Consider the following 25,428-nt stretch of genomic DNA (forward strand, 5'->3'; position numbering starts at 1 on the left):
TCCTCATCCCCTTCATCCACCTTTCCAAGCAGGGGCCAGGGACACTGATGGTAGACAGAAAACCCACAAGGCAGCCCACTCAGTCTAGGCTAAGGAAAGCTCAGACCATGAGTAAAATAAACCCAAGAAAGAAAAAAAAAAAAAAAAAAACTCATCCTAGGGAGTCAGGAAGGAGAAAGGACACAGGCACCATGTAGGACTTAGTGTGTGAGGGTATCATCATCTTTATTGTTGCATGGTTTCCTCTTGTCTGCAGTCCTGTGGTTGCACATCAGGACAGACCATAGCTCAAGCTGCAAACCATAAGCCTTGCTGAGGAGCTGCCTGCTCCAGGAGAAGCACAGGACTTTGGGGATACTCTGACTCCACTCCAATGGGAGTTTACAACCTAGCTGGGCAGGTAGGACAGACACACCTGAAAAGTGAAATAACAATTCAAGAGATGTTGCAAGGCAGTTGCCAAATGGATGGTGTGGATGATGCAATGAATTCTAGGAAAACAGTCCAGGCTCCTGCAGATAGGAACAAATACAAAAGGCTCCAAGGAATAGGTCTTGAAATACAGGTTGGATTTTTAGATACTGGGAGTAGCAGAGAAGTGGTCCGGGTAGTAGGGAAAGAGTGAGCAGAGGCTTAGGGGCAGGGGCCCCAAGGGGATGTCTTGGGAAACACCCAAGATGTGCCATGGTGGCCAGACTGGTCTGGCTAGAACAGAGGATGTGTTTGGGGAGGAGTCAGATGTGTGTCTGAGACCCAGATGTGGATCCTGAGATGGCATGCAAAGGACTTTGGGCATCACTTCTGCAGCAGGGAGCCTCTGAAAGTCTTTGAAGAGATACAAACCAGAAAACATTGGAAATTGCGGCTGCTGGGAGTCGAGGATCAACATTTTCAGGGCAAAAGGTAAGGCCGTCTCAGCCGTGCTTTTTTTTAAAAGTAGGCACCCTTCGGTCCACCACGGGTTCCACCTTTCACTCCAACTCTGACGCCTCCTTGGTCTCCACAACCACCAAGACCCTGTGACTCTGGAAGGCCTACATCGCAAGGTCTGCACCTAGGCTCACTCTCTTGCCACCAGTTATAACCAGCTGGGCCACAGATGGGGGCCTCAGTGTCCAGGCGGTGTGGACTGGACTCACGACAGCCTAGGTCTCCTGTGCACGGATTTGGATTTGGACCTGAGCAGGGGCTGGGACAACGTCGCGGCTCCACACGGGGCTCTGGGCTTGGGCAGGGCGATGGAAGAGGAATTGGCTCCGGACGTGGAAAAGATTCTTGGCGCTCACAGGGCTGCGGACACGGACGCGGTGCTGGAAGATCACACTGCACTGGGCGAGGATGACGCGGGGCTGGATATGGCACTGGACGTGGTTCTGGATACACACAAGGTTCCAAAATTCGCCGTGGTGGAGAGCAGGGACGGAACTCTGGACTTCCGCACCGCTCTGGACGTGAACACGTACGTGGAGCCGGAAGTGGATGTGGGCGTGGGGCCGGAAGTGGACGTGGGCATGGAGATGGAGGTGGACTTCGCCGCCATGATGGCTCTGGACATTGGTCCAAACGCTGCGGAGGACGGAAGCTTGGGAGTGGACACGGCTCTGCATGTGGTCTCAGATCCGGGCAGGAGGTAACCCAGGAGGGTCGTGGGGCACAACTCTCAGGGCAGCGTCTGATGGGAGGAATCTGAACAGAACACTTCTGGGGGGGAACCTGCTTGGGGCAGCGAGGGGAGGAAATCTCTATTCGGCACTTGGGTCCACATCTCTGAGAGCAGCCAAAAGTGGGACGCCGAGAACAGTCACTGTTATAGATGGGCTCAGAGCGGCGGGGTGGGGTACAGTAGTTATAGGAGCTCGGAGAACATCTTGACGGCAGGCAGCTACTGCTGTAGTAGGGCTCAGAACGTCGTGGTGGGGAGCAGCTGCGGTAAGAAGGCTGCAGCTGGCGAGGAGGGAGGCACCTGCTGGTGCTCCGAGAGCGACTCTGTGCAGGAAAGCTCCCGTAAGAGCCCTGGGTCTGGCACTGGGGCGCACAGGTGCTAAATGAAGCCCGGGACTGGCGCTGGGGGGCGCAGCTGCTGTAGGAGCCCTGATATTGGCACTGGGTGGAGAATCTTCCCTGAGGCTGGCACACCGGGGGACCTGTTACATAAGTCTGGACAGGCTGAGGTGCTGGGCAGGGTACATAGCTCTGGCCTGGGCATTCCACATAACAAGTTTCTGTATAACAAACTGGAGCACATTCTACATAGCAGGTCTGCACGGGGCATGGGCCTTCACACTGCACATAGGAAACCTCAGACTGCAATGGAGCCTGGCTTTGAACACATGTAATCTGAGGCTGGCTTGGAGCCTGACCCTTCGCCTCGGTGGTCTTAGACTGGCATGGAGCTTGGCCCTTCACCTGGGTGGTCTTAGACTGGCATGAAGCTTGGCCCTTCACCTCTGTAGTTTTAGACTGACATGGAGCCTGGCATTTTACCTGACAGACTTGAACTGGGCATGGTGCAGGGCACTCCACAATTTGCATCTCGCAGGGAGCTTGGACCACCACCTGGCTGTTGGCACAAGGGGCCTGGGAGATACAGAAGGGGGAACATGTCACACAGTACTGGGGGTGCGGCTGGTAACACTGAATCTGCTGCTGGTCACACATGGTTCTGATGCAGGCAAGTAAGCAGAACCTGAGGGTAGAAAGACCAAGATCAGGAGGGTGAGAGTTGTTGGAGAGTGGTGACCAGGACTAGGGGAAGATACCCTGCTTATTTCCTGGCCTTTCCTCCCCTACCTTCAACTTGTACCCAAGAGTCCTTACAGAGTGAGCTGGACCCAAGATTAGTCACCATTGCCCACAAGATCTGCCTTGAATCTGCCAAAAGACCTGATCTGAGGGAGCTTCAAAGGGACTGCAAATGGGCATTCCAGTGTCCAGCACAAGAGGGCGCCAATGACAAGAGAATTCCCTCACTTCAGCAAGTCCTAAGAGGTGGGAGGGAGCTTTATATGAGGTAGAGAGAAACCTGCCTCCCAAGGCTGTAACCCAAAGTGGGAACTCCACACCCACAGGAGCTTGGATGTCCTCAAGTGCTCACACTGGCAACTTGCACATACGTGCAAACATGCAAAAGGGCACATATGGGAGAAAGACCCAGAACTCCCAGGTGCCTCAGCGGTAAAGAAACTGCCTGCAGTACAGGGGACGTGGGTTTGATCCCTGGGTCAGGAAGAGCCCCTGGAAGAGGAAATGGCAACCCACTCCAGTATTCTTCTTGCCTGGAAAATCCCATGGACAAAGAAGCCTGGCAGGCTACAGTCTATAGGGTTGCAAAAAGTGAGACACAACTGGGTGACTATGCACACATGCACTCAGGCACCATCTGCACTCAAAGAAAGTATCCACTGTAGATTAAAGGATCCAGTCACTTACCAGACAGCTCAAACCCAGCATAAAATGTTTGTTTCTCTCTATTCAGTCTTTTTAGGTGAATTTACTTGAACAAGCCCTTGTGGATGTATGCAAAACACGCACATACCAAATACACCAACCTTGGAAAGGCTCAGGACTGTCTTGGAAACTTGCCTAGGCAGATTCCTGATGTCAGTCACCTCAGCTTTCAGAAATGTTTTCTCCCCCAGCCCCTCTGAGAGGCAAGGCACAGTTACCTAAGATGGGGTGACCCAGAAAGTGCAAGTTTCCTAAATCATAAGACTGACATTCAGGCACACATAAAGCTCTAAATAGCAGAGTGTTACAAACACGATGTGGGGGTGCAGGCATGCTCCCCAACAGCAGACTTAGCCAGGGAGAAACTGAGGGCCATCCCCATTCCTCTGTCCTCCTCAAATCTGCCCGTTCATGGGCATCAGCCCAGTGACCAGCACAGCATGGAGACTGTTTTGACAATTAGTCCATCCGTCAAAACACATCTCCCTGAACTGAGATACTGAAATACTTCTAATGAAGAGCAAAGCCTTCCACTGTCTATTCTTACAGCCTGTCTAAGTATACATGTCCTTGAGGAAGGTAACCCTCTTACACACATGTCTGCTCACAAGAGGTAAATTAATAATCCATCTTTTCCAGAGAAAGAGGTCCTGATGCAAGAAAATGGTACCTAAGGATAAGACCATGGTTATCCAAGGCAAATACACTGACTTCAGTGTCCCAGCTTTTCAGCCCAACTCTGTAGATATTCTTCCTTCATCCTCTAAAAGCCCTCCAGACTGTTCTCCTCTGAAGGAGTACCTCTCTTTTTCTGGTCCCAGGGTCTGCCCTCACTGTGCCTCATCCTTGTGAATCTGGGAACCCCTTGGGCATCATCCAGACCCCAATCCCAAGACCCAACCCCTAGACTCACCCTCCTCACAGGCAAGCAGTCATTCAGGCTGAGGAATCTGGAGAGAGGACTGTATATAAAGGCTTCTGGGTCTGACTTAGACCATGAGACAACTGGTTGGCATCTGCCGGGCATCACCCAATTCCAGCAGCCAGTCACCTCCCTGTATGCTTGTCCTTGCAGTCACCTATAGAATGTGGGAGTGTCTCGCCTTAGTGTCGAAGCCTCTGAGCTATGAAGGAGCAGGTCCTTGTTTTCTTCCTCCTTCTTAACACTGTCAGTTTTTTCTCCATTCCTAGAAGACCTGGTTGAGGGGATGATGAGGTGTGGCAAAGGCATATTTTCTCTTGAAAGATGATTCCAGGCCCCTACATTCCTTCGTGTCTCAGATTCTAACCAGGTAGAGAAAACAGAAGAAAAATCCTTCTTTAAATTAAATAACAGATAATTCACCTCAGTTCAGTCATTCAGTTGTGCAACTCTTTTCCACCCCGTGGACCGCAGCACACCAGGCTTCCCTGTCCATCACCAAGTCCCGGAGCCTACTCAAACTCATGTCCATTGAGTCAGTGATGCCATCCAACCATCTCATCCTCTGTCGTCCCCTTCTACTCCTGCCTTCGATCCCTCCCAGCATCAGGGTCTTTTCCAATGAATCAGTTCTTTGTATCAGGTGGCCAAAGTTTTGGAGTTTCAGCTTCAGCATCAGTCCTTCCAGTGAATATTCAGGACTGATTTCCTTTAGGATGGACTGGTTTGATCTCCTTGCAGTCCAAGAGACTCTCAAGAGTCTTCTCCAACGCCACAGTTTAAAAGCATCAATTCTTCAGCACTCGGCTTTCTTTATGGTCCAACTGTCACATCCATTCATGACTACTGGAAAAACCAGAGCTTTGACTAGATGGACCTTTGTTGGAAAAGTAATGTCTCTGCTCTTTAATATTTTGTCTAGGTTGGTCATGACTTTTCTTCCAAGGAGCAAGTGTCTTTTAATTTCATGGCTGCAATCACCATCTGCAGTGATTTTGGAGCCCCCACCCTCCCCCCCAAAAAAAGTCAGCCACTGTTTCCATTGTTTCCCCATCTATTTGCCATGAAGTGATGGGACTGGATGCCATGATCTTAGTTTTCTGAATGTTGAGTTTTAAGCCAACTTTTTCACTCTCCTCTTTCACTTTAATCAGGAGGCTCTTTAGTTCTTTGCTTTCTGCCATAAGGGTGGTGTCATCTGCATATCTGAGGTTATTGATATTTCTCCCAGCAATCTTGATTCCAGCTTGTGCTTCATCCAGCCCAGCATGGATGGGCTCTGCATATAAGTTAAATAAGCAGGGTGACAATATACAGCCTTGACATACTCCTTTCCAAATTTGGAACCAATCTGTTGCTCCTTGTCCAGTTTTAACTGTTGCTTCTTGACCTGCATCCAGATTTCTCAGGAGGCAGGTCAGGTGGTCTGATATTCCCATCTCTTTAAGAATTTTCCAGAGTTTGTGGTGGTCCACACAGTCAAATGCTTTGGCATAGTCAATAAAGCAGAAATAGGTGGTTTTCTGGAACTCTCTTGCTTTTTTCATGATCTAACAGATGTTGGCAGTTTGATCTCTGGTTCCTCTGACTTTTCTAAATCCAGCTTGAACATCTGGAAGTTCACAGTTCATGTACTGTTGAAGCCTGGCTTGGAGAATTTTGAACATTACTTTGCTAGCATGTGAGATGAGTGCAATTGTGTGCACTCATTGTGTGAACATTCTTTGGCATTGCCTTTCTTTTAAGAGATAATTAAAATCACCTAAAAGATAGAGGAAACTTTACAGGATGAAGAGGATATTGGGTTAGAGCTAACTCTTATATCCCAGGTTGGCTGCGTACAACTGTGACCTTTATAACCAACCTGAATATTAATTTACTCATCTGCAAAATGAAGATAATTAAATCAATCTCCCTGAGTTGTGGTGAACATTGAGGCAGTTATTTCATACAGAAGCATCCAGACAAGAATGATATTCAAAGCACTGAACATCTACTAAGAGTAAATGCTGATCGTGAGCAGCAGGCACGTCTGGACTATGGTTGCCTGCTGCGTCCCAGTCTTTCGCTGGCAGCCTGATGGTTTTACAGCACGTGTGCAGCTAGTGCTATTTGGAGTGGTCCTTGAGGACAGCACAGTGCAGAACAGGAATAATCCTGTGAGCCAGATACAGTCAAGATGGGGTCACATTTCATTTTGTGCAACATATTTTTCACTTAGATAATTAGTAATCATTAGCATTTAGAAATAGATTTTCCTTAAGATTCCAGACATTCAGCTTTTCTTCTAAAGTTGAAAGATCCAACACAGGTAAGCCTACCTTCCATCAACCTGATTAACAACTGCCTCCCCCCCACCCCCGATAGGGCCTGTACTTTTATTTTCTACAATTCTCCATCATTCCTTACTACAGCCACAATGTCATTCCAAATGTAAGTTTCCTTTTATTATTTTATTTTTCCTCTTATGTTTCTTTGGCGAAATTGAAGGAAAATGAAATAACCCTGGGTCATTTCACTTGTTTATATAAACTGGTAAGCATTTAAGATAGAGGTTAGAGAGATTTGAGGTTGAATCTTAACTCTACTATTTGCTAATGGGGTTAAAGCTCCTTAACCTGCATGAGCCTCAGATCTATAAAATGGAAAGAAGAAAAATAAGAAGGAGGAGAGTGAGGAAGAGGAGCAGGAAGAGGAAGAAGAAGAGGAAGAAAGAAAACTCAGAGGAGTATTGTATGAATTAAGTGAGATAATTGGTGTAAAGTACTTAGCACTTTATTAGCTGTCTATTACTCTGAGCTTTAGTTTCCACATATGAAGATGGGAGTGAAAATACTTACTTCACCAGGTTCTCATAAAGATAAAATCAGATAATGGGTATGAAAGTGGCTTTGTGACCTACAGTACACATTCCAGTCACGGCTGTGAAATCCTTCCCGTGGGGAAGTTTCCGTCCAGATCAGCCTGATCAGAGTTCTGGTTCCCATCATTCATTCCAAAGGGGTCTCCAGATACCATTATTCTAAACTCAAGTGGGGTCATAGACTTTCAGAGGGTCAGAGCAACAAGGACCCAGAAATTATCTGGTCCCACCTGTCCTTCTGCAGGGAAGGAAAAACACGTGATCTCAGACTAGGCCTCTTTCACTACAACAGAGAAGTTACTTCTCTCATCACACAATTTGGCCACGGTGCTCTGAACTTGGGTAGCGTTGGTCCTGAAGGTAGTCAAGGAATCAATGAAAAGGCAAACCTGAAAACCTAGTCCAGCCGTCTGACCACCAGAATGGGACTATTGAATCCTGCGTTGATTTTTAAAAAGATGGTGGCAACTTGAAAAAAGCACAATAAATCTAGAGATATTTCATTGAGCACTTGTTATGAAACTGTCACTTGGGTAAGATATTTGACATACATTAAGTCTCTCAATCTTTAAAATAGCCATGCGGGACACATGTTATTATCATAATTTCATAACTGGGAAAACAAAAGTTCAAAGAAATAGTAGTTTGTTATAGGTCACAAACTTGAAAATGGCAGAATCAGGATTCTAGTCAAGTTATCTAGAGATAGAGGCTTTAGGAAATATATATATATATCATGTATATATACATATATATGTTATATATATATGTATATGTATGTGTATGTATATATACACATAATGAAATGAAATTGCCTTGAGTTACAGATACACAGAGAGGCATTCTATGCTTTATTATACTATAAGAGTTTTTATATTATACTATAATATAATAACTTTTCAGGAGTTATTATATTATCCTTTAGTATACTGGCTTGCTGAACCTTAAAAGAATTTACTGGAGTCTTAATGATTCCTTAATCCTGAGAGGTAGTCCAATAATACTTGTCCTTTGTGTGCAAAGATGTATATTTTAACAGATTTAATACAGCTTCTTCCTTTGTATCATTCACAATTTTCTTTTCACTTCTTTTCCTCTACCATCATTCTAATAGAGGAGGTTCTGGAACTCATTCCTGAAATGGTGGTGATGTTTGTCATTTAGATATCTTCCAATCTTTCCATACAAATTCTTAGTGTCTTGTAACTTCTACCATCAAGAATTAAAATAGTCAGGGTTTTACCTTGACACCAGGGTACCACTGAGTTTTTCTCCCTAAGACCATCTTCAACAGGTCACATGCCTATTTAAGCAACAGAGTACCTGTGTGTCAACCAGGGTAAAGGTAAAGGCAAAAAAAAAAAAAAATAGTATCACAGATTGTCACCATGTGGCTGTTAATAGATGATGAAACAAACACACATCAAGAGAACAAAGAAAAGCTAATACTCAACAGAACAGAAGAGCTCCTCAATTGTTTGCAACCACTCTTAAGGGAGACATTGAAAGTTAAAAGAGAAAGCAAGCACAATAAGGACAGTGATAGAGGTAATGAGTGGATGTATAAGGAAATGTGAAGATACAGAGGAGAGATACAGGGAGACACTGGAGTTCAGTTCAGTCACTCAGTCGTGTCTGACTCTTTGTGATCCCGTGGACTGCAATAAGCCAGGCCTCCCTGTCCATCAGCAACTCCCAGAGTTTATTCAAACCCATGTCCATCGAGTCGGTGATACCATCCAGCCATCTCATCCTCTGCCAGCCCCTTCTCCTCCTGCCTTCAATCTTTCCCAGCATCAGGGTCTTTTCCAATGAATCAGTTCTTTGCATCAGGTGGCCAAAGTTTTGGAGTTTCAGCTTCAGCATCAGTCCTTCCAGTGAATATTCAGGACTGATTTCCTTTAGGATGGACTGGTTGGGTCTCCTTGCAGTCCAAGGGACTCTGAAGAGTCCTCCAACACCACAGTTCAAAAGCATCAATTCTTCAGCACTCGGCTTTCTTTATGGTCCAACTGTCACATCCATACATGACTACTGGAAAAACCAGAGCTTTGACTAGATGGACCTTTGTTGGAAAAGTACTGTCTCTGCTTTTTATTATGCTATCTAGGTTGGTCATAACTTTTCTTCCAAGGAGCAAGCATCTTTTAATTTCATGGCTGCAGTCCCCATCTGCAGTGATTTTGGAGCCCCCAAAAATAAAGTCTGTCACTGTTTCCACTGTTTCCCCATCTATTTGCCATGAAGTGATGGGACCAGATGCCATGATCTTAGTTTTCTGAATGTTGAGTTTTAAGCCAACTTCTTCACTCTCCTCTTTCACTTTCATCAAGAGTCTCTAGTTCTTCTTAGTTTTCTGCCATAAGGGTAGTGTCATCTGCATATCAGAGGGTATTAATACTTCTCCCAACAATCTTGAGTCCAGCTTGTGCTTCATCCATCCCAGCATTTCTCATGATGTACTCTGCATATAAGTTAAATAAGCAGGGTGACAATATACAGCCTTGATGTACTCCTTTCCCAATTTGGAACCCGTCTGTTGCTCCATGTCCAGTTATAACTGTTGCTTCTTGACCTGCATACAGATTTCTTAGGAGGCAGGTCAGGTGATCTGACATTCCCATCTCTTTAAGAATTTTCCAGAGTTTGTAGTGTCCACACTGTCAAAGGCTTTGGCATAGTCAATAAAGCAGAAGTAGATGTTTTTCTGGAACTCTCTTGCTTTTTCTGTTTGAAACATTTAGATGGGGGATGCATAGAAACAAGGAAGTAGGACCCAAAGTGGAGCTATATCTCTGCTCTAAGTTTTCTTTTTCACATTTTGCAAATTTAATGATGTTGCTCAGTGAATAGTAATCTATGTATGTTTCATTGGCAGAATAAAAACTATGCTAGGTAAGTTATGCGTGTGCAGAGAATTTGGGCTTCTGAAAGTCTACTTATCTTGAAACACTGTTACCATCACAAAATAATATTCAGAGTCTGAGGCAGAACTAAACCAACTACTTTAAATGGTAGTAAGCTCTTAGCTCAAAATTCTCCAAGCCAGGCTTCAGCAATACGTGAACCGTGAACTTCCAGATTTTCAAGCTAGTTTTAAAAAAGGCAGAGGAACCAGAGATCAAATTGCCAACATAAAAAAAAAAAAAAAAAAAGACCCTGATGCTGGGAGGGATTGGGGGCAGGAGGGGAAGGGGACGACAGAGGATGAGATGGCTGGATGGCATCACCGACTCTATGGACATGAGTTTGAGTAAACTCTGAGAGTTGCTGATGGACAGGGAGGCCTGGCATGCTGCGATTCGTGGGGTCGCAAAGAGTTGGACATGACTGAGCGACTGAACTGAACTAAACTGAAGCTCTCAGACAGTCATCATACTGTTGAATGGAGAGTCCTGCTTAAGCAGACCCTCAGCCTCACAGAATGTTACCAGTATAGCATCACTGGGTTATCAATGTTCATTGATTTAGAGAACGCTAAAGGAGGCTCAGTGGCAAGGATATATCAAATGCCAGTCCGTCTTTGGTTACTGAGAAGACATGAGCTATAGCCAGTTCCTCACAATTGCTCCCAATATAGTCTGGTGCCTCATTTCACTGCCTTTTCTCCAAATTCTTTCCTCTGCTCAGAGCACTCTCTTCTGCCCTCTCTCTCTCTTTCCACCCACTCCTCTTTGCGTTGTATGTCAAATGTCTGCTAATATCTTCATCACATTTAGCTCAGATACCAATGTCTCCATCTGTTTTACTGGGCTCTATTCTCACCACCAACCCAGGTAAAATGAGCCATTTGGGGGCCCTGAATCGTCGTCTTTTATAGAGTCTAGAAACATTGCACTTCTTTGCTGATATGTCTCATATCTTCATTAAATGATGAACATCCTGGTAGCAGAAGACTGTGCCTAGCCGAAAGCCAGGCTCCTAGACAGTGCCCACCAAATGTTTTGAATGACATTATGAAAATCAGTCTAGTAATAAGCACCAGAAGCCAATTTAAAAAGTTGTTTTCTAATAATACCAAGAAAGACTTCTGTAGGAATGAGTTGGCTAGATAGAAGGTGAAATTTCACTGATTACATTTAATATAAAGATATTTAACTTTTTATCTTTGAATTATTTATTTGTTGCAGATTTTAAAGATAAAATATCTTCCAGTTTAGACTTGATACTGTATTTATATGTATATATTTTTTCTTTGCTTAAATTTAAACTTGAAGTTACTTTACTACTGTAAAACATTTTTATCCTTTATAAATTTCTTTTATTAACACAAAGAAGACATTAAAAGTTGTGTGGCCTCCAGCAAAGTTACTTATATTCTTTGGGTCTCAGATGGACTTTGTAAACCCTGAAGTTATTTCTAGTCCTAACATTAGGCTCAAATTATAGAGTTAAACAAGCTGGACTCAAGATTGCTGGGAGAAATATCAATAGCCTCAGATATGCAGATAACACCACTCTTATGGCAGAAAGTGAAGGGGAACTGAAGAGCCTCTTGATGAAAGTGAAAAAGGAGAGTGAAGCTAGTCGGAACAGCTCAGTTAAGAGAGTGTTAGACTGAAAAAGGAGAGTGAAAAAGCTGGCTTAAAACTCAACATTCAAAAATCTAAGATCATGGCATCCGGTCCCATCACTTCATGGTAAATAGTTGGGGAAACAATGGAAATAGTGACAAACTTTATTTTCTTGGGCTCCAAAATCACTGTGGTTGGTGACTACAGCCATGAAATTGACAGATGCTTGCTCCTTGGAAGAAAAGTTATGACCAACCTCAACAGCATATTAAAAAGCAGAAACATTACTTTTCCAACAAAGGTCCATCTAGACAAAGTTATGATTTTTCCAGTAGTCACATATGGATGTGAGAGTTGGACTATAAAGAAAGCTGACCACTAAAGAATCGATGCTTTTGAACTGTGGTGTTAGAGAAGATTCTTGAGAGTCCCTTGGACTGCAAGGAGATACAGCCAGTCTCTCCTCAAGGAAATCAGTCCTGAATATTCATTGGAAGGACTGATGCTGAAACTGAAACTCCAATACTTTGGCCACCTGATGTGAAGAACTGACTCATTGGAAAAGACCCTGATGCTGGGAGGGATCGAAGGCAGGAGGAGAAGGGGACAACAGAGGATGAAATGGTTGGATGGCATCACCGACTCAATGGACATGAGTTTGAGTAAGCTCCGGGAGTTGGTGAAGGACAGGGAAGCCTGGCGTGCTGCGGTCCACGGGGTCGTAAAGAGTCAACATGACTAAGCGACTGAACTGAACTGATAAGAGTTAGAAAAAGACAGTGAGAGAAGCAAAGATAAAACTGGATTGTCACAGAACAACAATAGAAAGAGACAAATAAGTATAAAGCTTTGAAGATAGTGTCAGTTCATAGAAAGATGAAAAAATTATATAATAAAGTCATATGGATTGCTCATAAGAATTTATAGGTGAAATTAAGATTAAAATGTGGTTGGCTTTTCATTTCCACAGGTTACTCATTCGTGGAGTTAACCAATCCCAGATCAAGAATATTTTTAAATGATCAACAAGTTTCAAAAATCAACACAAATTTACTGTGTGCTGGTAATTGTTTACATGACATTTATATCTCATTAATTATCATAAGTAATCTGGAGATGATTTAAAGTATACATGAGGATGTGTATAGATTATGTGCAAATAGTGCACATTTGATTAAAACATAAGGGACTTGAGCATCCTGTGGTTTCAGAAGGAGTCCTAGAATCGGTCCCCTTCTGACATCAATGGATATATGATTCTTCATATTGTATAGAAAAATTAATTCAAAATAGATCAAAACCTAAGTGTAAGAGCTTAAATGATAAAACTCTTAGAAGTGAGCATAGGAGTAAATCTTCTGGGCTTTACTTTATTTAAGTGGTTTCTTAGATACAACATCAAAAGCAAAATTTGGACAAAATTTTTAAAATAGATAAATTGAGCTTCATAAAACTTTTAAAACCTTTTATGTTGCAAATGTGAAAAGCTGACCCACTGAATGAAGGAAAATATTTGTAAATTAAATATCTGAAAAGGGACTTTTATCTACAATATATAAGGAACACTTACAACTGAAAGATAAAAGATAAAAAGATATGGCAATTTAAAAATAAATAATGGATCTGAATAGATATTTCTCCAAAGAAAATATAGAAATGGCCAGTTAAGCAAATGAAAAAATGCTCAATATCGTTAGTCGTTAAGGAAATGCAAATCAAAATCATAATGACATACCACTTCACACCCACTAACATGACTATAATAAAAAAAGCATAGGCAGTAACAAGTGTTGAGGAGGATACATAGAAATTGGAAGCCTCAACACATTGCTGGAGGGAATGTATATGGTACAGTTATTGTGAAAAGCAATTTGGCAGTGCTTCAAAAGTTAAACCTAGAGTTACTTACTACATGATCCACCAACCCCCTTGCTCCTAGCAAAATAAAAATCACTCCAAGAAAAATGAAAACATCCACTCAAAAAATGTATACATAAGTGTTTCATAACAGAATTGTTCACAATAGCCACAATGCATAAACAGCTCAAGTGTCCAACTGATGAATGGATAAACACTTGTGGTGTACAGATACAATGGAGTATTATAATTGGCCATATCAAGGTGTTGAATTTTGATACCTGCTGCAACATGAATAAACCTTGAAAACATTCTGCTGAATGAATAAAGCCAGTCACAAAAGATCACATACCATATAATTCCGTTTATATGAAATGTTCAGATGAGGAAAATCTATAGAGACAGAAAGCTGGGCTCAGAGGGATGAGATGTGACAGCTAATAGCTACAGAATTTTGTTTTGGGGTAATGAAAACATTCTAAAATTAGATAACTACACAGCTCTGTGAACATACAAAAAAACATTGAATTATACACTTTCTGTGGATGAACTGTATGGTATGTGTGCTATATTTCAATAAAAATTGTATATATATATTTGCTTCTGTATGTACATTTGCATATATATTGTAAGATATCTATCAAGATAGATATCACATACATACATATGCATACATAAGTAGAGATATATCCTTAAGCCTTGGTGACAACTAAATCACATTCATGGAGCATAGACTCACAAGCTCCTTGAGATCCAACCTCCCTATATAGGATACCTATACAGGATACCCTCTATAATTTCTTTAGGGAACAACCTTTCCTTGAACCTGAGTCAGGCATCTTCCCCAAGCATCTTGGAAACACAATCATTCAGGCTGACATGTTTACTGGAGGCTGACCTGTAATCCAAGGAAAAATTGTATTCTTCTTTGTGATGACTACTTCTTTCAAATCTTCCCTGCTGGTAGTAATTATCTCAGATGTCCTATGCTAAATGGATAAGATCTTAGTTCATCAAGTGGAGCTTATTAAATCCAGGTCACTCTCCAAGTATTTACAGATTACCTATCAGATTCCTAGGATTGAATTAAGATCAGTCATCATGCATCCACTCGACAAACATTCTGTGAACAGCTACTCATAGCTTCTGTCCTCAAGGAGCTTACTGTCTGATAAGGAAAATACATAAATGAACAGACATCTGTAATGCCATGTGATAAGGGCTTTGATAGATGTAAGCACAGGATAAGAGCGTAGAAAGGAGGCACTTAAAGAATTTGGAGGCACCACTTTTCAAAGATTTTACCTTCTCACTCCACAGAAAAAGCTACACATAGAAACCAATGGGAGACAGTGTTCACTGCAGCACTATTTATAATAGCCAGGACATAGAAGCAACCTTGATATCCATCAGCTGGTGAATGGATAAAGAAGTTGTGGTACAGGGCTTCCCTTGTGGCTCAGTGGTCAAGAATCCACCTGCCAATGCAGGAGACGTGGGTTTGATCCCTAGTCCTGGGAGACCCCACACACAGAGCAGAGCAGCCAAGCCTGTGCACTACAACTATTGAGTCTGTGCTCTAGAGCCCAGGAGTCACAACTACTGAGCCCGTGTGCCCTAGAGCCCGTGCTCTGCAACAAGAGAAGCCACCACGATGAGAGGCCTATGCATTGCAGCTAGAAAGCAGTTCATGCTTCAGCAAAGACCCAGCACAGTCAGAAGATAAGTAAATAGAATAATGAATAATAAAATATAAATACAAAAGAAGAAATCATGGTACATATTCATATACACAATGGAATATTATTCAGCTGTGAAAAGGAATGAATTTGAGTCCACTGAACTGAAGTGAATGAACCTAGAAACTGTTATAGAGTGAAGTAAGTCAGAAAGAGAAAAACCAATATCATATATTAACACATACATATGGAATCTATTAAAAAATGGCATTAATGAACCTATTTCCAGGGCAGGAATAGAGACACAGACATAGAGAACAGATTTGTGGAAATAGTGAGGGAAAGAGAGGATGAGACGAATTGAGAGGGTAGCATTGAAACATATACATTGCCATACATAAAACAGATCTCTAGTGGAAGTTGCTGTGTAACACCAGGGACTCAACCCAGTGTTCTGTGACAACCTAAAGGGGTGGGATGAGGGAGGCAGGAGCGAGGGTCAAGAGGAAGAGGATATATGTATAATTATGGTTGATTCACATTGTATGGCAGAAACCAACATTGTAAAGAAATTACCCTCCAATTAAAAATTAAAATTAAAAATAAGTGAACTCTTTGGGGAAAATGAGACTATGAGCTTCCAAACATGAAATTGCATGGCTTACAACACAAAAAGGCAAGTATCTATGGTAGAATTGTCTGATTTAGCAAATAGAAATACAGGGTCCCCAAGTGAATTTCAACTTCAGATAGACTATACATATATTTTAGATATGTATGTCCCCTGGGGCTGGAGCAATTTAAAAAAAAATATTTCTATAGTAATATAGATTGAAGGAATGATGGTGGTAGGATCAATGATGCTGACTCATTAATTCTTCAATGCATGCATTTATATTCATTCAGCTACTGGGTTTAACTGTGTATAAAACATTATGCTACATCCTGGAGTTACAGTGCTGAGATAAAGGAGCCATCAAATGTAGCCCCTGTTCTTAGAAAGCTGTTAATTGAGTGAAGAAGATAATCATCAATCAAAAGACCACACAGATAAATAGCCAATGATGCCCCTGATTAGTATTTGGCAGGACAGGTCTGCAGAGCAACAAGAGCTGCTTAGGGCTGAGGATGCAGGAAATGGGAGAGAGCTAACCTGGGCAGGGAGACCAGAAAAGACTTTCCTCAATACATGAATATGGGCTGAGACCTAATGGATAAATAGGAACAAAGGATGAAGTATATGCTAGAATGAAGAGACAGCATGCGCAAAGGGACAGTGTAGGAGATATGAGCGATTATGCACATTCATAGAATTGAAAGCAGCCAGTGAAGCAAGAGAAAGGGGCCCCTCAGGTCTGCATCCAGATCACTGGCAACTATCTTAAGCAGAGATGTGACAGGACAGGATCAGCCTCTGGCTGCCCTGTGAGGTATAATGTGGGAGGAACTGAGCTAAAACAGGGACATAGGTGTGGAGACTGTTTGTCTTAACCCAGGAAATGAATTGTTGACCCTATATACTATTAGGCACCGTCTTACACCATCAACACTTTGCCTACTTTGATCTCAAGAAGTAAACCCCACTTAGGAGGCTGAGTGCCCCAGGGAAATAGCAAGATCGTTGCAGGCAGACAGGCCTGGGCTTATCCTATGGTTCCTCCAAGCAAGAGCGTGGCAGAGCAAGTCGCTTACTCTTGCTCAGCCTTGGTTAGTTTCATCATACATAAAATGCAAACAATATTTGCCTCATACTTTGTTAGAAAGGCTAAATAAAAAGTATGTGAAGAGTCAAGCCATGAATGGGCCCTCAATAAAGGCTATTACTGTTATTATCATTATTATATGATTACGTTTACCTAACATCACAGCTGTTTTTGTTACATTAGTATGCTTACCTAATGGAAAAATAATCATTTCTGAAACTGTTTGCAATGGGACAAAATTATTTTAAATATGAAATCATATAGAACATATCATGGGATTGTAGAAATAATTAAAAGAGTAACAGATGGGGGGCTTTCTTATTTGGTCTTAGCTCTCAAATATATTGTGTTTGGCCTCTCTGAATCTTTATATCTTCATATCTTCATTCTGTTGGTTGTGTTTTTATCGCTTATTTTTCAAAGGATGTCATAAAAATAAAATACACCCCATGTCATGAACATTCTTTAAATTAACATAAATCATAATCAGCATAAGAGTCACTGCCCCTGTACACACATGGCATTTCTAGTTCCCAAGCCCAGGACTGACAGAAGGGAAGAAGGTCCTTTTTCCACATTAAAGGACAAAGTCACTGGGGTCTTTGTCTTGGGAGGGGGTCTGGACAAAGCTGGCCGCTCCTTAGGATGGCTGTTACCTGAATTGGGCCAAGTCATCTGGAGAAACACTGACCCGCATGGGTGAGGCAGAGCTGCAGGGAGGTGAGGCTTTGTGTGAGACATCAAGGGCCAGGAGCGGGGTGCAGAAGAAGAAACTTAATTTTTCTCTTAGTGGGATTTGGGGCTTGATGGTAGGGTGTGTAGGGTGAGGAGAGAGGGAATTTGTGGGGAGCACAAGAATGAGCCTTGTGCAAAGATTACATTTTAACAAACTCCAGAATGAAAGAAAGATTGTGAGGGGAGGGAGAGGGGTCTGGTGGATCTGTGTTACCTGGATCCTCCCATTGCTGCTCTCCTGTGGGTGAGGTTCAGGTCAACAGCAGTCCCCAGACCCCTCATAGAACCTGGAGCCCCCAGAGCCCCCGGAGAGCTCACACTCACAGCAGTTAAGATACAGCCCCAGTGAAAGGGATGGAACATGTGGTGGCCCAGGCAGCAGCCCCCACCCTCCCCCCATCCCCAGAGCTGGAGCCACAGCAGGAAGAGACTGGAGAGGGACATGGGGTAGGTAGTTGGGTGGGACATTTTGGGGAACACTCAGGAGGGGCTGGCACTGCTGCTTATTCTACTGGAAGTATAGTTCAGGAGAAGTTCAGCCAACCTGAGAGACACAAAAAAGAAACCAATGCACCATTTCAAAGATTGATTCTCATTATTTTCTTTCCCCTGGATTTCATTGAAATCTCTCCTCTACAAATAGCAGGTTCTTGAACCAAGTTCCACAATGGCATCTGGATACTGATGTGAAGGTAAGCAAACCTTAATGAATACTCTGTCTCCTCAGTCTGTTTTGCTTCCCCTAGGGTATGATGGCCAACTCCCCATATGGGCTCCAAACCCACTGACGTAAGCCTTCTTACCCCCAGAGGACACAAAGTAGTGCACTCATTTTCTGATCCTTACTCTCAAACATATCAGATGGGAGTAGGATGCATCCCCCCAAAATGATGGGGTTTTTTTTTTTTTGAATGAATAAACTAGAAAATTATGATACTGAGAACAAAGACCTCTGCAAGTTGCAGGATCCTTAAGCCCACCCCAACTCCCACCACCACTCCTCTGAAGTGACTCCTTCCTCTCTCCCTGGAGCCCCTTTGTCCAGGGCCTGATATTTTCCCAGGGATGAGGCACTGCCCATGTATGCAGAGTGGTCAGTTTCACAACCTGGGATGAGGAGACTCTTTTTGCACCAGGATTTCCTTGCACATGAACAAGAGGAATCAGAAAGCCAGAGCCTGTCAGACATCTTCTCCCCAGGCCTGCCACCAGCAAGCCTTTCCCCATTCCCACTAGCTTGCCCATGCATGCATTCATTCATTCATTTGGTCAATAATCATACACTGTCTATCTTGGGCCCAGAATTTTATGAGATGCTGCTGTCTTCAAGGGCCACTGAGTTTCCTTGAGGACATACTTTCTATTAATTTACTACATCCTCTAACAGCTCTTAACTCAGAACAGTATTATATACATTTGCTTGTCTTCCTTCTCTTCCAGATGGAGAATCTGTTGAGCATAGAATCTTTATTTCTGAATAAATCTGGACTTTATTCAGTTCCATTCCCTCTGTAGTTTCAAAAACAGAATGGGTAGATGTGATGAAAAGATGAATTTTGATGCTTAATTGATTAAGAGAGGAATGAAGAACTGTGTTTTAGCACCAGTGGGCAGAGACTTGTGGCTCAGGGTACCATTCTTCAGGCTTCAGACATCCCTTGAAGGAAACCACACACTGGTCACATGTGAAATGCTTTCGATGTCATCATCTAATAGTGGCTCATTCATTAATTGAATACTTATGTGTTTTCTGTCTTGAGACAGGAATTTTACAAAATTCTGTTTCCATAGAGATGAGACAGGTGCCTGGAGGACATACATGTAAACAGTGCCCCGTAAACCAATTTGTGGTGTGCTACAGTGGTGGCCCCATGACTCATGGGTAGGCTCCTATGGAGCTGAGTCCTTGCATCTGTGTGTGCTCTTCCAGAGGGAGATCACATTTAGGGCAGAAGCTGTACTAGTTTTTATTCATCTACATATGCCCAGAAGCCCCACTGAATGCTCCCAGGGTGGGTAGAGGCAAGGCAGTAAGTTAATGATCACTGACTGAAAGGATGAATGATGTCTGCCTTTGGACACACATGTGAAGAGGCCTGGGTCTCAGGATCCATTTGTTGGGCTGGAGAAGCCCTTTAAAGCAGGACACACACTGAGTCAAATGTGACATGGCCGTGGATGTCATCACCTATCAATGCTTCAGAAATAGTACATTTACTAGGCCTGAGTGCACAGGCCTAAGAGAATGGAAGTCAGATGAGACAAGTATGTGTCAGCAAGCCAGCCAAGGGCATAAAGCTCAGGTCACTGGCCAGGAAAGGGGATTCAAGGAGCAGCTAATCAGTGGCCAGGAGACAGCATGAGGGATTGAGGATTCAGGATAGGGACAGTGATATGAGAGGCCATCAGAAATTGGAAGGGGTTGGTGACAGGCAAGTGACAAACTCTGCCACTCAGTCATGGGTTATTGCACTGGGCTTTGGTTTAAGACCACATTTGAAGATAGACAAAACTCGTTTGTGAAAATCCGTATTTTTCCCTTGACACATCTGAAATGAGATACAAGTAGACCTAATTAATGAAATGTTGATGTGTTCTACATTGAAACAAGCATTCTATTACTCAAAATGAAAGATAATCATCCCTACCTTGAAGGCTATCACAAGCCAATTTGAAGACAGATAAGTAAAGCACATGACTACTCTGTTAGACAAGTCCTGGATGCTACTGGGGCTTAGGGGAGGGTATGCAACTCAGACCAGGGAGGAACTTGATACCTAGTGGATGATATGATGAGGATGAGGTCTTAGTGGTCATCAGAACTAGGATCCAAGACTTCACTGGTGGATGGCAGATAAGGAAAGAGAATGGACCCAGCATAAGCATTGTCAATATTAGCCTAAGAAAGGGAAAAAGGGCATTCATCATTATTCAAAGAAAGAGAATTCTAAGGAAAACGTGATCACTATTATAAAATGCCCCAGTGAGTGTCCACTCCATTTGATGGTCTGTTAGAACATCAACAGTGACTTCAGAGTAGCTGATTTCACTGGATATGTGAGAACAGAAGTCATTATTTAATCCTTCTATTGGTGAATCAGCTTAAAGTTGCTAATAATTGAAAAGTGAAGGACAACTTTATAAGGAAGTAGAAAGGATAGAGGCAAGAAAATGATCATTTATTGAATCTTGCCCCCAAACCAAAAGCTAAGAAAACCTTTAAATTGCATTAAGACAGTATCCAATTGAGTATGGAACTGATTACAGGAGCTTTAGATATTCAGAAAGGAAGTGAATGATGTATGCTTAGTTATGAAGGTTGGGTCAGAGGGCCAGGGTCATTGATGGGAGTGGCCATTTCATGATGATGAGGCTGACATTAGTGATACAGATGAGCTTGATCTTGATGGTGCTGACAAAAGAACTGCACTCCATGAAATAAATGTGTTTCTGAGGGTTTTGTGTCACAGGAGAGCAGAAGTTACTGTCCTATCCTAAGCCATCTATTTACATGTATTAACTCACTTAACCCTTACAGCCCTCCTTTAACCCTAACTATGTTAGCCCTCTTCAATAGAGGAGTACATTAAACACAGAGAAGTTAATGACTTACTTCAAGATCATACAACCCAAATTTTATTGAGATAATACCTTGTCTTTAATTCATCAGTGTTACCCATGAAGGACACCTTTGGTGGCTCAGACTGTAAAGAATCTGCCTGCAATGCCAGAGACTAAGGATCAGTCCCCGAGTTGGGAAGATCCCCTGGAGAAGGGAATGGCTACCCACTCCAGCATTCTTGCCTGGAGAATTCAATGGACAGAGGAGGCTGGTGGGATACAGTCCATGGGTTCCAGTAATGTAATAAAATACCTAAAGTGAACTACTTAAATGGAAATAATCATTATTTTATAAAAATCATTCTTTGACTTTTGATGGGTGTCATTTAATTTAATGATATTTCTACCATTCATTTGCCAGTGACCACCTAAGAAACACTGGGTCTGTCACAAGAAAGACGAAAATCCAGGATGTCTTTAGGTTCTGAACTGGGCAGATAATGATACTATTCATTGAGTTAAAGTCAATGTAGAACAAGTCTGATGAATGGAAGGCTAGGAATGGATTTTCTACTGTAAACTTTGAATTTGGGATGACAATGGAACTCTTTATTGGTGAAATCTAAAAGGTTGCTGAATGAACAAATTTGTAGCTCAGGAAAGAAGTATGTGCGTGCTCCATCGCTTCAGTCTCCTGCATTAATAGATGGGTTCTTAACCTCTAGGGCCACCTGGGAAACCCACAAGAAACAGGTATGGACTTTATACATCGGCCTAGGAGCTGTGTACTGTGTGCTAGGTCACTTGAGTCGTGTCCGACTCTTTGCGACCCTCTGGACTCTAGCCCGCCAGGCTCCTCTGTCCATGAGATTCTCCAGGCAAGAATACTGGAGCCGGTTGCCAGGCCCTCCTCCAGGGGATCTTCCCGATCCAGGGATCCCCCCTCATTTCTAACAATTCCTGCATTCCAGGCAGATTCTTTACCACTGAGCCTAGGAGCTATGTAACCAAAAAACGTTTTTTGACACTTCCACAATATTCCATTGTTGATACTGGAAAGATGCCATTGGGCAAGATAACAAGGTTTGTACCTTGGTGAAGTTTACATTAAGGTGAGAAGAGAGAGGCACAAAAAAAGTAAATAAGTAAGAAACTATTGGTTGGTGATGAGTGATATGAAGGAAGTCAAGCAGAGTGATGTGCTTGAGTGACAAGGCAGCTATTTTAGGTTCAGGGGTCAATGAAGGGCTCTCTGAGAAGTGGCTTCTTAGCTATCAGTGTGATAATGTTAACTGATGTCACAGGAGTAGATAATATTGCTCAGGAGAGGTAGGGAGATAGAGAGGAGAGAGCAGGAAGGGAAGGCTCACAGATTGACAGGGATCTGACTCTGTTCTTCCTGCATGAACTAGGGCAGATTATTTAACATTTCTGACTTCAATTTCCTTACTTGTAAAATTAACAAGCAATCAAAACAATATGTTTTAAAGAGTCATGAGAATCAAATGAGAACATTATATAAGTTAATGAATATGATACATTTTTGGAGAAACAAGACCTTAAGTGTGTAGAATTGGAGAAATCAGAATCCTTGAACCAAGACTTACTATTGTCATTGCTCTGCACCTGCTCACTTTATTTAGTTCACTGATTTGTCTATCTGTTCAATCATTCATTCATTTTAATAATATAAAAAAAATGGGGAGCCCATCAAAAAGAGAGCTAAGATGTTGACAGTTATGTTACCTCTGACCATACATTTCTCCCCAGCACTCCTCACCACGCTCCTGCCCACCCAAAGTACATATTAGTCCAAAAAAAAAGTTTTCATCCATACCTCACTTTCCTTTTTGTATAGTTAATTTTCAGCCATATATGTACAACAGCCCAAAAGGGTATATTTAAATTTTAAAATAGGGCATCACGCTGCATGTAATCTTCTAGGAATCGCTTTTGTCACTTCATTGTTTGTTGCTTCAGCTCATTCTTATAAAACATTGAATCACAGACCATGTATGAATATCTCACAATGACTTGTCTACCTTCCGTTTGATGAGCGTTTGGCTTGCTTCCAGGTTTTTACTGTTGGGTATAATACTAGCAGTTTAATCACTTAATAAGAACAGTTAGAGACATTATCATTGTGTCTATTAATTTAAAACTTAATGGAGTAATAGGAAGAACATTGGAGAAAGTTTAAGCGTACTCAGGGGATTTCTAGGTGGCACTAGTCATAAAGAACCCGCCTGCCAATGCAGGAGATGTGAGAGACCTGGGTTTGGTCCCTGGGTTGGGAAGATCCCCTGGAGAAGGGAATGGAAACCCACTCCAGTATTCTTGCCTGGAGAATCCCATGGACAGAGGAACCTGGTGGGCTACAGTCCATAGGGTCTCAAAGGGTCAGACACAACTGAAGTGACTTAGCACACATGGATACACAAAGCAGACCCACAGGAGGTGGATACCCTCAAATGGCATCTGTAGGGTTAGAGTGGGCCTCTCTGTACAGGAGAGGTCAGCAGAGGTCCTTCCAGGGACACCCCGTGGGTATAGACCAGGTGACCTCCCCCAACTCCGGAACCAGGCTTTCCCCAGGCAGGGCAGGGCAGGGCTGGGCCACATGTTGCTGACTCTGACCTGTGGGGTGCTGCTGCAATAATAAATGAGAGCTGAGGTGGGCTCAGTGGGGAAGGTTTTTTATTTTGTAACTCAGAAGAGGAGGCCAGAAATATTTAGGGAAAATGCAGATGTTTCCGTGGGAAGATTTCAGCAGCTCAGTCAGCAGGGCACAGAGGGAGAGGATAGTGAGCAGCAGGCTGGGGTGGGCATTCAGCACTTTGGTTCCAGCTCTGCTTGTCACAAGTCCTCACAGGCGAGATCAGCAGCAGCCCCCAGAGCAGCAGCCGGAGCCCTCAGACTCGTGGCAGCAACTGGAGCCCCCGGGGTGCTGACCGCTGCCACCACCACAGCAGCCGGAGCTCTGGGCTCTGCGGCGGTGGGACCTGCGGCGCCTGCGGTGGCTCAGGCAGCAGCCCCCACACCCCGAGCTGCAGCAGCCCCCGGAGCTGGGGCCGCAGCAGGGGGAGACTGGGGGAGGACACGGAGGTGGGCACTTGGGGGGACATTTGGGAGGAGGAAACTTGGGGGTGGGGCACTTGGGAGGGGGCTGGCACTGCTGCTGGCTTTGCTGGCAGGACATCTTGCAGAGGAAGTCAGTACACCTAGGGAGAAATGCAGAAAGCCATCAGCGCACAAGTGACAAGCAGATACATCCTTCACCCTGGAGTTCATTGACTCCTCAGCCAAGACAAGCTACTTTGTGAGCAGGATCTACAAACAGAATCTGAAAACTGACAGGAAGTGAAAGGACTGCAGTAAAGCTCTCTTTCTCTTTCTATTTTTTCTGAAAGACACGGAACCATCTCCCTACGTGGGGCCCAAAGTCAGCCCCATATTAGGCTTCCCAGCCACTTGGAAGCACTGCTGGCCATAGTTCAGAATCCTTCCCACAATGGATCCATCATTCCTAAGCATATCCAGTGGATGCTTTCATCTCTGAAAACCTTTATTGGATGAGGACAGGGAGGAAAGACATAGTCTTGGCATTAACCCCACGTTCCTGCTTCTCCTTCCTTCTTTTCTTCCTCTGCCCCGCAGCCCACAGTGGAGGGCTTTTTGTTGCCCTCCTCACCAACCTTGAATATTCTCAGCTCTACAGTCTGCTTCTCACCAGATACTTACTTGAGGATGGCCTGACAGGCTCTGTAGAGAGAGGCCCGGACCAGAGCATCTCTGCAGGTTGCTGACTCCCTCACTTTGTTCCCACTCCCCCAGAGACCTTCCCCTCTCCCTCCTCCTTCTGCTCACCCCTTTGCAGTCCTGTCCCCAGAGCCTCCTTTTCGAGGCACTCACCTTGTCAGTGGAGGGGTGGGAACTGTCAGCGACAGAGCTGAGCACTGAAGAGCCCAACACTGGAGCCCTTTTATCCTGGGCCTGGTGGCTCACCACGGGTGAGGCTCAGCCTGGGGATGCAGAGCAGTCACTTTCACAATCCGGGGTGAGTGACTCCTCACATCCCCAGTGCCTGGGATCCAGAATCTCCCCACATAAGACCTAGAGGAATCCCGGAAGCCAGAGACTGCTAGAC

At 43.5% G+C, this 25,428-nt stretch overlaps 2 protein-coding genes across 2 annotated transcripts; both read right to left on the minus strand.

Annotated features, from left to right (window-relative positions):
- Positions 1 to 200: 200 nt before the first annotated feature.
- On the minus strand, positions 201 to 4,383 carry LOC122427347 (keratinocyte proline rich protein). Its single transcript, XM_043446763.1, has 2 exons — positions 4,361 to 4,383; positions 201 to 2,686 (listed from the first exon to the last, which is right to left on the minus strand). Exon 2 carries the CDS (start codon positions 2,656 to 2,658, stop codon positions 931 to 933), a length of 1,728 nt encoding a protein of 575 aa, XP_043302698.1. The 5' UTR covers positions 2,659 to 2,686; positions 4,361 to 4,383; the 3' UTR covers positions 201 to 930.
- A 19,584-nt stretch (positions 4,384 to 23,967) lies between these two features.
- Positions 23,968 to 25,220, minus strand: LOC122427355 (late cornified envelope protein 5A-like). Its single transcript, XM_043446774.1, has 2 exons — positions 25,194 to 25,220; positions 23,968 to 24,502 (listed from the first exon to the last, which is right to left on the minus strand). Exon 2 carries the CDS (start codon positions 24,478 to 24,480, stop codon positions 24,160 to 24,162), a length of 321 nt encoding a protein of 106 aa, XP_043302709.1. The 5' UTR covers positions 24,481 to 24,502; positions 25,194 to 25,220; the 3' UTR covers positions 23,968 to 24,159.
- Positions 25,221 to 25,428: the final 208 nt, after the last annotated feature.

Source organism: Cervus canadensis, chromosome 2 (genome assembly GCF_019320065.1).
Source record: "Cervus canadensis isolate Bull #8, Minnesota chromosome 2, ASM1932006v1, whole genome shotgun sequence".
Taxonomy (NCBI): Eukaryota; Metazoa; Chordata; class Mammalia; order Artiodactyla; family Cervidae; genus Cervus; species Cervus canadensis.

Coding starts and splice junctions, on each gene's coding strand:
- LOC122427347 (XM_043446763.1), bottom strand. CDS start 2,658: ATGTGTGACCAGCAGCAGATTCAGTGTTACCAGCCGCACCCCCAGTAC.
- LOC122427355 (XM_043446774.1), bottom strand. CDS start 24,480: ATGTCCTGCCAGCAAAGCCAGCAGCAGTGCCAGCCCCCTCCCAAGTGC.